Below are 12,890 nucleotides of genomic sequence, written 5' to 3'. Positions count from 1 at the left end.
AGCGACGTCTCGGGTCGTCCGTGATAGTCAGTTCTTTTAGAACACTCCAGCTTATAACTCAAAATTTAAGTCGTTTTAGCTTGGTTCTTCTGAGTGAGCAGATTGAGGTTACTTTTTCTATGGCGCGTCCACGTTCCATTACAGCGAATACCTCGGCTTGGAAGATGGTAGCTTGTTCCAAAGTGTTGAAAAATCGCTTATTTTGGTTTGGTTTTTATGTTTTTAGCATACCAAACTATTTAATCCACTCCATTCGAAAAGTTCAATAAAATGCTTCTTTTGGAGTGTTCCCAGCAGACCAAGACAACATCTAACAGTTTATTAGATACGGATAGTTTTTGAGTTTTCCTATAAAAAGTACAAAATCTAAATATTTGCGGCGTATTTTACTGAAAAAAAGTTTCCATTTTGTAACAGCCATATAATTACGAAAATAAGTCTTTTGTTAACTTAAAAAATTTCATGGCCGACTTGTCATCTTACCCGTTGGGGTAACAATACCTTCACATATGATGTATAAGAACCCCTGTCATATTAACGCCCGCGGAGGTATGTACGCGTATAGATTAGCCCTTCTGCATAAAAGCCCTTAAAAACTCATAGGCGTGGTGAACAAATGACGTAACAATTTATAATATTGATGGTGTTTTCTCCCTTACACAAGCCCTTCCGTTTATTTGAGTTATTCGTAAAGATGTTAGGATAAAGAGGATCTCATTATTTTTAAGGGTTTGGTATTGCAATAGTAAAAATTGCGGTAAAGCGTATTTTCTCAATGTTTTCAAAGCGTTTATTTTTGCTTTCATTTGAAAACATAACATTGACAGACATTTTTTTTATGTTGAAAGAAAATATGTGTAAATATCAACGAACATTATCATTTGAACCATCAACGTTGTCGATAAATGTTTCTACTGTTTTTCGAGCCAACTTGATATATGTCATCTTCAATAAAAACTCAAATTTCTAACTTTCATTTTCAATCCGCTTCCACATCTTTCACAGAAGAAAGATCGGCCCGAAGGCAACTGAAAGGCGTTTCACATATTTTACGAAACTACTTCTTATACCCCAAGCCAATGTTTTGACGTTTTTTTTGCCTATAAGTCATGTCGGACATATCGCAATATCTTAACACCGAATCTATCCGTCTAAGACTGAATTCCAATAAATGTACGAGCAGTTTTTGTATTAAAATCCCGAAAAAAATTGGGACAGTAACAGTAAGGGTATGAGGAACGGACTGGCGAAAAATATAACCTCACTTTTATTCAAAATTGTAATTTTTAAACTGTTTTAATACAATATGAAATGATTAATATTCATGGGTTCAGGCAAATCAAATATTATTGACATATTGACACCCAGCAAACGAGAAAATGAAAATGAAACTAAAGTAACAAAAATACTTTAAAAAATTAAACTACAAGACAAGAAATTATAAGGAGACGAAGCCCGAAAGCAAAAAATTAACATCAACGAAACATACATTATCATTTACTTTATACCAGGACGTGCTTATATTTTGTCGCTGAGTGCGATAAGCTAAAACAAATTATTTCTTCGGTGTTTATGATTGTAGTTTAGTCCCAGCTAGCCCTAAAAGATACCAGAACGTGTTGTGATTTATGGTTATTGTGAAGCTCGTTCACGAATTGTTTCCTTTGTCGCAAATTCAGACTTGTAGGTTTTAAATTTGGTAAAACCTATAAAATCTCGATTTGGAACTCGTGATTTAATCGCGAGTCTTCATAGTTTTGGCAAAAGTAAGCGTACCATGATATGCATCCACCAGGAGCATAGGCGATAAAAAATATTCAGGGTGGTGTTGAAAAATCACAACAGCTGGAGATAAACGTCTTCGATTAATCACGGGTCAAGAGATAGCAACTCAAATCAATCTAGGGATCTGTCTGGTGGTCTGGTGGAGGTACCTCAAATAATATTAAGAGGTTGCAGTGGGTTAAAGAACGCATGGAAAGTTGAAGAAAGATTTATGGAGTGATGAGTCAAAGTACGAGGTTTTTGGGTTTAAGAGAAGATCAGAAGAAGGCGGAGGATCGGAAGGAAGAAAGACTGTAGATTGGTAAAAATTGAAGTAGTACGTTGTGGCCAGTGCCTGATAAGTAAAAAATTTTATCTTTCGGTATGTTAACGATCACAAGCATTCATCGAAGCTATGCAAAGAGTTTTTGAACGAATTGAAAAAGAATAATGTACTGAAAGTGATGATTTTGTTGTTATAGCAGCCCGATCTCAACCCGATTGAATTGTTGTGGGACTATTTGTCGAAATTTAACAATTTAATATCCATATATCTTATTTAGAATATAGGGTGGGCAAAAACTTTTGGACGGTAGTGTATATTTATATTTATTCATCTTGGTATATTTTTTCAATATATGAATACCTCATATTATATGTAAAGTATTTGAAGGCTCGTCTGACTTGTTACTGAAACTGAAAGCTGAGTTGCCGCATAAAATTTCAATATATTAAATAAAAAAAATTTGTAATAAATGCAAAATAACGTGATTGTGTTTCCAATCTATACTTATGGCACCTGACGGATTTTCATACCGATTTTTACGCATGCAAGCTGCTCATTTGAATTTTTAAATATGGTATTTTTGCCGAACGATCGATCCATGTCTGCAATGCAATAAAACCCTGGTGGTTTACTATAAAACTAAAATGAAAGTTTCTCAAAAACGTACGATGTTGGCTTGTATTGTCAGCGAAATTGTTAGGTTCAACCTATAATATAAATTTTATACTGAGAAAAAATTGTGGTACTAATTTACTATAAAATGTTTCGAGATGACGAACAAGGGTTTGCAAGGAGGTATATGGATTAATCGATTATTCTAGTGTATTGAAATTTGCTTTTATTGATAATTGATGATTTCAACAAAATGCTAATTAGTCCAGGAGCTGTCAATCTAAAAAGTTCCTACATACCGTGCATGTTTTTTATTATGAAAATTGTTCAAAACTATAGGAATTGAAAACGCGAGGTTTGCGTGGATTTGCATGGCCGGAAAAATGTTTAGAACAATTAATTATTAAGAAAATCGTTGAATGTTTCTTTGTCATGGTATTAAATGGTTTGTCTAAAGTGTATTCGATAGAAAATTTCATTCTATTTCAGAAAAAATTTACGCAAACCAATTTTTTTGGCCGGGAGACTCAGTATTTGTGCAGTAGCGGTTTGATACGAAAGAGTTTTTCAATCTCAAATTTCTCATTAAATTGAAAAAAACTCCGATTGAGTGCTATAAATTGTTGCAAAAGGCCTATGAGGATAATTCTCAATCTCGTGCGTGTGTTTTTGAGTGGTGTAAGCGCTTTAGTGAGTGCCGAGAGAGACCTGAAGATGACCAGCGCCCAGTTTGCCCTGTGACTATTTCATCTCCGGAAACAATGACCAAAATCAACCAATTTATGCGAATGAGCATCCGGATGATTGCCGAGGCTGTAAGTACCGAAAAAGAAACGGTTAGAAAAATTTTACTCGGGGAATTACACATAGACAAAAGTCTATGCAAATTTGGTGCCAAAAAATCTGACTCCTAACCAAAAGCTTTTGTGCCAAAGGGTCTGCTTAGATTTCTTTGAAAGGTTAGAGAAAGATCTGCTTTGAAAGGGACCCGATTTGAGTCGATGGAAGCGGTAAACCAGAGCTGCTAGAGGCCCTCACCAAAGAGGACTTCCAGCACCGTAAGTCTATGCGAAGTTGGTGCCAAAAAATCTGACTCCTAACCAAAAGCTTTTGTGCCAAAGGGTCTGCTTAGATTTCTTTGAAAGGTTAGAGAAAGATCTGCTTTGAAAGGGACCCGATTTGAGTCGATAGAAGCGTTAAAGCAAAAAATGGCATAGCTCCTAAACCAAAGAAAACTTGCTTGCCCTTTTTCGTAAACAGTCTCGTTATTTAATATCGAAAATGAGTTCGGAGTCAATGGAGCTGGTTTGCTGGATATTTCCGGCAGTTTTTGAGCTAGCAAGCCAAGATAATCTTAAAGTATACATTAAAACGAATAAAATAAAAAAAAATTCATGTTACGTAATGAAGGAGAAATTTCCTCCTTTATCACACACTTTAAAAAAGTTTGCTTACCTCTCACGACCAAAAAACTGGTGTGCGTAAATTATTTTGAAAGCGAACGAAATTTTTTATCGAATAAACTTTAGACAAACTATTACATACCATGAAAGAAAAACATTTATCCTCGCGATTTCAATTTCTAAAGTTTTGGTATGTAGGACTTTTTAGATTAACAGCTCCTGGACTATATGTTTTTTTTAAATTTTTGGTTCTTTACACAACTGAAATAGCTATTTTTGTATAATCTCTTAGCTGCTACTGAATGGAAAAACCTACAAACGTATTTCAGATGAAATTTGTTGGGAAGAGGTTCTTGGAATACAGATATTTAGTATACAATATACAGGGCTTTTGTCCACTCCGAACCGTTTTCTATTCCCTATAGAGCTTGTGGTTATAAAAGACCTATAAAAGATTGAGAACTTGTATTAGCTCAGATAAATTTTAAAAAATAATCAGATTATACTATAATAATATTTAAAACGACAGTAGTATGTTTTATTGTAGTATTTTTACCAAATGTTTTTCTGTACTGTTATTAAAGTATTGTCTTGATTGTTGGAATTTTGAGCAGTCGGTTGTAGTGTAAAATTTTGAATCCTGTTGTAAATTGGGGAGAGTACGTTTTCTTTGGCGCCGCGGTTTGGTTTAATTAGTCCCAAATAAATCGAAAATGAAGAATGAAATTTTTCGATATCTCGCTTCGTTTTCGAGATATCGATACTTAAAGTTATAATCAAACGTTAGTTCAAAATTCGCTTTATTGAACAGATGGTGATCAATACTTCGTTTCAAATGAATATTTTATCACTTCTGATTCAATATGAATCTTGTAATTCGATAAACAGAAGATTTTTTATTTAATTTTTATATTATTTACCCTGATACTCCAAAATTATATTGAAAAGAACAGATTTTTATAGCAAAATGAGCCATTTTTGATAACTTTCATCACTCTCTGATGAATATAACTTAACATCATAAAGAATTTTAGATTGTTTTTCATTATTTATGAAATAAAAAAATATTTAATGATAGTTTGAATATTTAATTAGTAATTTAATTTAAAAATGTCTTCTTTCCAGCAAAAAGTACGTTCTGAATGCTTTCAAAAGTTATTTATTTTGGTTAGGTCAGGTTAGGTTATGAATAACTTATTTGCAATTCTTCAAAATCGATATCTCGAAAACGACGCGAGGTATCAAAAATGTTATTCTTCATTTTCGACTTATTATGTCGATTTACAAAATGGGGCGCCACGGGAATCGTACTCGTGCCTTAAATTGTTGACATTTTCTTAAAAATATTTGGATTTAAACAGTTTTTTCAGTTTCCTGAAAGTTTACTTTCTTGGACTTGCGCCCGTTTAAAAAAAACCGATTCTAATGAAATTGGGAGGTTGAGATAAATTTTTTGTAAATTATATTTGAACCTTTTCTATGAAACTTTTTGTATACCTTCCCCAAAAAGCGCCACTCGCCAATCAGAGACAATTACCTTCCGGATTTGCTCTAACCCCTTCGAAATCCCCGACGCTACGTATCCGTTTTTACCCGATTGCCCCCGATTGCATCAGCTATGGTATCTGTCGTCGACTTGAAATTACTCAGTTCGGTTCAGAAAGGCATGGAGAGTAGGTTTTCGCTTCCGCGCCAATTCTGATTGAAAACTTACGCGAACAAAATATTCATCTCGAACTTTTGTGTTTTTATTTTGGGTGATTTGTGTTTGGTGATTTTAATTTGTGTCGTAGGATAATTTTCCTGTGTGTTTGTTTCGAATTTTTGTTTGCAATGGCATTTTTTAGACAATCGGTGTTATGTTTCTTAACGCTTACTTCTTGTCTAAGATATTTCATTGGAGCTTCGCAGGATGTGGGAAGTCCGCTGAGGGTAGCTCAATGCCGAGCCACATGTCTTCAAAGGGTAAGTGGATTCATTAGAATATCTGCCGTGTTTTCGCAGAAACCTTCCAGTAGAACATTATGCGGGTCAGTTTTTTGACTTAACGCGCTAATATCTTACAGCGATTTTTGAGTTATTACAAACTCGATATATACTTTAATAGATCTTATTAGGAAATTTGTTTGAAAAAAGGAGTCTTCTTTGATCCTAAAAATAAACAATTCGCCCAACAACTTTGTAAATATTTCATTTGCATCTATTCAATCTTAAATCTTGTGTTGACGAGTATTTTGGTATCCAATTTACTTAATTTGTTCAACAATTGTACTCTTTGTAGTATATAGTAGCTATAAGAATTATTTCATTGAATATTATTATATAAATCTTCATGTTATGTCCAATTTTTGATTTTACACAGTTCAGATTTAACTTCATGCTGATTCAATTTGTCCAAACAATTAAAAATATTATATATAAAGTCTAACTTCAGGTGGTAAATAATCTTTATATTTTTTGCGATCGTATTTGTTTGTATTCGGCGTTACAGATAATTTCGGAAGTATTTAAATTATCTTCAATATTACAAAATAGGTCATGGTTTGAGAATTTGTTATCAGCAGCATTTCCAAAGCTGTTAGTAATATGATTAAAAAGTTGTAAGCAATTTCCTCTTTCTTATCTTTTTAAGAATGTTCTACTTACTAATTATGAATTTTCTCAGTTATTTCCAAAATTGCTTTCTCAATAGTAGTAGTTTCTCTCAATCAGAATTGTCTTTTATTTCTCTAAGATACAATAAAATTTATCTATAAATTTGATCGATATCTTTTTCTATTTTTTCTAATACTTCTGTTAAGTGGAATATTAAATACGAGGTCTGACTATTAAATAATCTCTATACGAGGTGTGGCTATTAAATAACGAGACTGCGAGTCTAGAGGGCGCCCTAGACGGGTAGGATACAAAACGAGTAGTGCTGAAAACCATGTGTGACGAAAAACAACGTATCAATCTCAAATTTCTCGTTAAATTGATAAAAACTCCGACTGAGTGTTATAAATTGCTGCGAGAAGCCTATGGTGACAATTCTCAATCTCGTGCGTGTGTTTTTGAGTGGTGTAAGCGCTTTAGTGAGGGCTGAGAGAGCAATGAAGATGACCAGCGCCCAGGTCACCTTGTGATTGTTTCAACTCCGGAAACGGTGACCAAAATCAACCAAATTGTGTCGAAGCAGTAAACGACGATAAAGAAACTGTTAGAAAAATTTAATACACATGACAAAAGTCTGTGCCAAAAAATCATAGTATTATTCATCATGAATTCGTTCTAGTGTGTCAAATGGCCAACAAGGAGTACTACTTGGTCGTTTCAAAGCGTCTACGTGAAGCAATTTTCACCACGATGATGCGTCTTCACATTCCAGTCTAATACCAAACAAGAGCCATCACTCGGCCACTGTATCCGTCAGATTTGGTTCCCTGTTATTTTTTTCACTTTTCGAAACGCGAAAAGCCACTTCTGGGAACGCGCTTTGAGTCCATTGGATCAAGTTTTGACTTGCATAACGAAGATTTTGTGAAATTGTCGTTTTTTGATCAATTCAATTTAATGGTAAAGTTAATCGAAAAATATCTCGTACTTATTTACAAAATTATAATATTTTACATGTTTAGCGTATTTTTGAAACTTTTTTATATTCAATAAGTTCGTGTGAATAGTTTCCGTTTAAAATTTTCAAAATATGAAAACGAATTGTTTCTGTCAACAAATGAAACGAGTTTCTAGCGAACTTAACTTTTAGAGTAAATAGAATGTGTGACTACTTCTCTTTCGAAACCTGGAGGCTATTTTCCATCGATATTGGAAGAATGTTAAGTTGATGATAACGTAATATTTATACTTTTAAAATCCTATTTGAACCTCTAATGTATTTACTTTTAAACGGCTATTTTAAAATTTCTTACTTGTTAACTTTTCTGTTTGAACGTATAATTAGAATTTACTCTACAGCTGTTATTATTTTAGTAAATATGATCTGAAACATCAGAAAATAAATTATTATATTTAAGGTAATAATTGTGATGCTATTTATATAGGACAGACATCTCAATATTTAGAAAATAGATTAGTACGTCATTGATGAGAAAATATTTGTTGGAAATGGTTTATTTTCATAAAAATGGTACATATCAATTAATCATTAATATTGATTCGTATACTGCAACTTGAAGTTTGATAATTCCAAATAGATAAGAAATATGGGACTCAAAACAGTTAATAATTTGATATTCATATAGTAATTATCCTAACTGATGGGGGTCTAGATTTTGCAAGAAAGACAAAACCAAGACTCATGCAAAACAGAGTCTTGTGATTTGAGTCGAAACTTTTTAGCTGAAATATATAGTCCAGTGAACAACGAATCCATCAAGACGCATCGATTCGCTTGAAACCTTAACAGTAGATAGTAAATACATTGAAAATCGACGTCTACCATATACATGGATATAATACGGGTTGAAATACATTGATTAAGGGCTGAAAAACGTAAATAGTATCCTAAAACATCATGCGATCTTTATTTTAATCTTAGAAATATTTTTTTAACTTTCTAAAGTTGTAGGGAGCTTGGAAACGTTTTATCCAGTTACTGTACTATTTAAATAATGCATTCATAATGAATTTTCCATTTTTGTCAATACTAAAACCAAAACCAATCATTTGTAAACACTGTTGGTTTTATGTAATTGGTTAACAGTTGTTCTTGTCTTGTCCTAAGCACCTACAATGTATAATTTAGTTGGTTTTTTTAGTTAACAAAGGTCTTGTTTTTTGACTTTACGCTTTCCTTTTAAAACTTTGTTTAATATTGGAAAATTGAGATCTTTACAGATCCCTAGTGAAAGAAACCGGAAGCTTGAAACATCAATTTTGACACTATTTTCCCGGACTATAAAAAACTCTCCTATATCGGATAGTTTATTTGCATCTGCTTTGATTTCTGGAATCTTTTCATGATATTTATACCAACAAAACCCCGCGCAAGATTTGCATTACAAAGACTAAAACAGAATACAGCAAGACCAAGACTAAGACCAGATATTCAAGACTAAAACCAAGGCCAGACTAACCTGGTCTTCCTTGCATTCCATTGAGAAAAAGGTATATCGTAAATTTCAAAATAAAAGTGATAACAAAATGTTCGAACTGAAAAAACGTTCTCATTATATAATTGAAATAGATTTTAACAGCAGAACTAAGACGACAAATCTTCTTCAACGTTAGTTTTTTAAAAACATTGCAGAACATCTAAAGTTTTTTCAGCACGTGCTGCCCCTGCTACAAATTTTCATCATTTTGTTGGTAACAATCGTTTTGTTAATAACATCAGCAGACACTTAACAATAGAAACATCCTTTTACTACTTTTTTGAGTGTATCCACTCATAAGTAAGTGGCGAACACTTTTTCTTGGTACGAACTCAAAATCAATCGAGTTTTTACAATTTTTTACCCGATGACGTTTAAAAAGGAAATTTGTGAAAACAAAAAACGTACCAATACCAGCCCTAAAATTCACACCTTTCGAAATAATTTACTCCGAGCTCAATTTTTTCCGTCGAGAAGTTCGTGCCGAGAAATTTTCAGAAACAAAAACTTAATTGAAACATGCAGGTGGACATAATCGATGCGTAACGCGTTTTTTTTTCCAACCTTTCAATTCAGGATCGGATCTGACCACCAGCATCGTTCAATATGAAAAAAAAATTGTTTCTCCAAAAGCAAAAACAATTGTGTGGCTAAAAGAAAGATTTATGGTCTAAAAAGTTGAATTAGCCATTGTTCTAGTATTTCTAATAAATTAAACTGAAGAAACAAATCAAGATTTCCATTTCTATTGTAATTAGTGCTTCTGTATTCATGTTCAAACATCATTTTGTACATGCGGAGAAAAGAAGAATACTTCATATAGTAAGTACTACACTCATTACTGATTTTTCTAATTCTAATCTGTCATCATAAAACCAAAACTATTGTCAAACGTAAGAAGGAGAGAAGTTGAAGAGCTTCGTTTTAGAAATAATCTAAGAGGGATTTGACCACAGCATCAACTCGGTTGCTAAAAAGACTCATGACCATTGAGAAATGTGCTATGTTAGTATTAGATCATGATGAGATTTATTTATGAATGAATCTGAGAAGTAATTCAACAGCAATATCTTCCTAGTTGCTAAAAATACTCATAGCAATTAGTGAATGTGCTATGCTGCTATTAGATCATGATGAGAATTGTTCATGAAAGAATCTGAGAAGTAATTTAACAGCAACATCTTCCTAGTAGCTGAAAATACTCATTGCAATCAATAAATGTGCTATGCTGCTATTAGATCATGATGAGAATTGTTCATGAAAGAATCTGAGAAGTAATTTAACAGCAACATCTTCCTAGTAGCTGAAAATACTCATTGTAATCAATAAATGTGCTATGCTGCTATTAGATCATGATGAAAATTGTTCATGAAAGAATCTGAGAAGTAATTTAACAGCAACATCTTCCTAGTAGCTGAAAATACTCATTGTAATCAATAAATGTGCTATGCTGCTATTAGATCATGATGAGAATTGTTCATGAAAGAATCTGAGAAGTAATTTAACAGCAACATCTTCCTAGTAGCTGAAAATACTCATTGCAATCAATAAATGTGCTATGCTGCTATTAGATCATGATGAGAATTGTTCATGAAAGAATCTGAGAAGTAATTTAACAGCAACATCTTCCTAGTAGCTGAAAATACTCATTGTAATCAATGTATGTGCTATGCTGCTATTAGATCATAATGAAAATTGTTCATGAAAGAATCTGAGAAGTAATTTAACAGCAACATCTTCCTAGTTGCTGAAAATACTCATTGTAATCAATAAATGTGCTATGCTGCTCTTAGATCATGATGAAAATTGTTCATGAAAGAATCTGAGAAGTAATTTAACAGCAACATCTTCCTAGTTGCTGAAAATACTCATTGTAATCAATAAATGTGCTATGCTGCTATTAGATCATGATGAGAATTGTTCATGAAAGAATCTGAGAAGTAATTTAACAGCAACATCTTCCTAGTAGCTGAAAATACTCATTGCAATCAATAAATGTGCTATGCTGCTATTAGATCATGATGAGATTTGTTCATGAAACAATCTGAGAAGTAATTCAACAGCAACATCTTCCTAGTAGCTGAAAATACTCATTGTAATCAATGTATGTGCTATGCTGCCATTAGATCATGATGAGAATTGTTCATGAAAGAATCTGAGAAGTAATTCAACAGCAACATCTTCCTAGTAGCTGAAAATACTCATTGTAATCAATGTATGTGCTATGCTGCCATTAGATCATGATGAGAATTGTTCATGAAAGAATCTGAGAAGTAATTTAACAGCAACATCTTCCTAGTAGCTGAAAATACTCATTGTAATCAATGTATGTGCTATGCTGCTATTAGATCATGATGAAAATTGTTCATGAAAGAATCTGAGAAGTAATTTAACAGCAACATCTTCCTAGTAGCTGAAAATACTCATTGTAATCAATGTATGTGCTATGCTGCTATTAGATCATGATGAAAATTGTTCATGAAAGAATCTGAGAAGTAATTTAACAGCAACATCTTCCTAGTAGCTGAAAATACTCATTGCAATCAATAAATGTGCTATGCTGCTATTAGATCATGATGAGATTTGTTCATGAAACAATCTGAGAAGTAATTCAACAGCAACATCTTCCTAGTAGCTGAAAATACTCATTGTAATCAATGTATGTGCTATGCTGCCATTAGATCATGATGAGAATTGTTCATGAAAGAATCTGAGAAGTAATTCAACAGCAACATCTTCCTAGTAGCTGAAAATACTCATTGTAATCAATGTATGTGCTATGCTGCCATTAGATCATGATGAGAATTGTTCATGAAAGAATCTGAGAAGTAATTTAACAGCAACATCTTCCTAGTAGCTGAAAATACTCATTGTAATCAATGTATGTGCTATGCTGCTATTAGATCATGATGAAAATTGTTCATGAAAGAATCTGAGAAGTAATTTAACAGCAACATCTTCCTAGTAGCTGAAAATACTCATTGTAATCAATGTATGTGCTATGCTGCTATTAGATCATGATGAAAATTGTTCATGAAAGAATCTGAGAAGTAATTCAACAGCAACATCTTCCTAGTAGCTGAAAATACTCATTGTAATCAATGTATGTGCTATGCTGCTATTAGATCATGATGAGAATTGTTCATGAAAGAATCTGAGAAGTAATTTAACAGCAACATTTTCTAAGCTGCTGAAAATACTCATATCTAATGAAGAATGTACTCTATCTTCATTATATTACGAACATATTTGTTTTTCGAATAATCCGATCATTTAATTTGCTCAATAAACTCATATTCATTGATGTATGTTCGTTAAATTATGAAGTGGTTTTTTTATCTAAGAATATTATCTAATTTGTTCAAATTACTAACAATAAACAAGTAACTATAAAAAAGTCAACAATTCGAAACAATACGAGGTAAAAACAGATAAATAGCACGACGTCGACGGCAAAAAATTGATCTATGACTGTATTTCTCATGAATTTTTTTCAAGTTTCTCGTATAGTTACTAATCAGTTGGTTTTTTTTCTGGCTGACAATTAATTTAGAGTATTTTTTTTATAAATATACCAAATAAATTTCTGTAAAAACTGATTTTAAATCTGATAGTCCGCCTCTGATAAGACTTATTGTTTCGAATAAGATAATTTATTTTTTGGTATTATTAATCTAGGAATCCCAATGCACATTTCATCAGGGTAATATTAAATTGGATTCAGTTTTTGTG

The 12,890-nt window shown here is 32.6% G+C and overlaps 1 protein-coding gene across 1 annotated transcript in view; it reads left to right on the top strand.

Moving 5' to 3' along the window:
- Positions 1-5,713: 5,713 nt before the first annotated feature.
- LOC130445054 (uncharacterized) overlaps positions 5,714-12,890 on the top strand; it is a 187,569-nt gene continuing 180,392 nt past the window's right edge. Inside the window, exon 1 of the mRNA XM_056780541.1 lies at positions 5,714-6,030. Coding sequence (XP_056636519.1) covers positions 5,899-6,030 — 132 coding nt within the window. The 5' untranslated portion in view covers positions 5,714-5,898. The remainder of the gene's footprint in view (positions 6,031-12,890) is intronic.

The sequence above is a fragment of the Diorhabda sublineata genome, chromosome 6 (assembly GCF_026230105.1).
Source record: "Diorhabda sublineata isolate icDioSubl1.1 chromosome 6, icDioSubl1.1, whole genome shotgun sequence".
Taxonomy (NCBI): domain Eukaryota; kingdom Metazoa; phylum Arthropoda; class Insecta; order Coleoptera; family Chrysomelidae; genus Diorhabda; species Diorhabda sublineata.
This window is presented reverse-complemented; position numbering and strand designations above follow the sequence as displayed.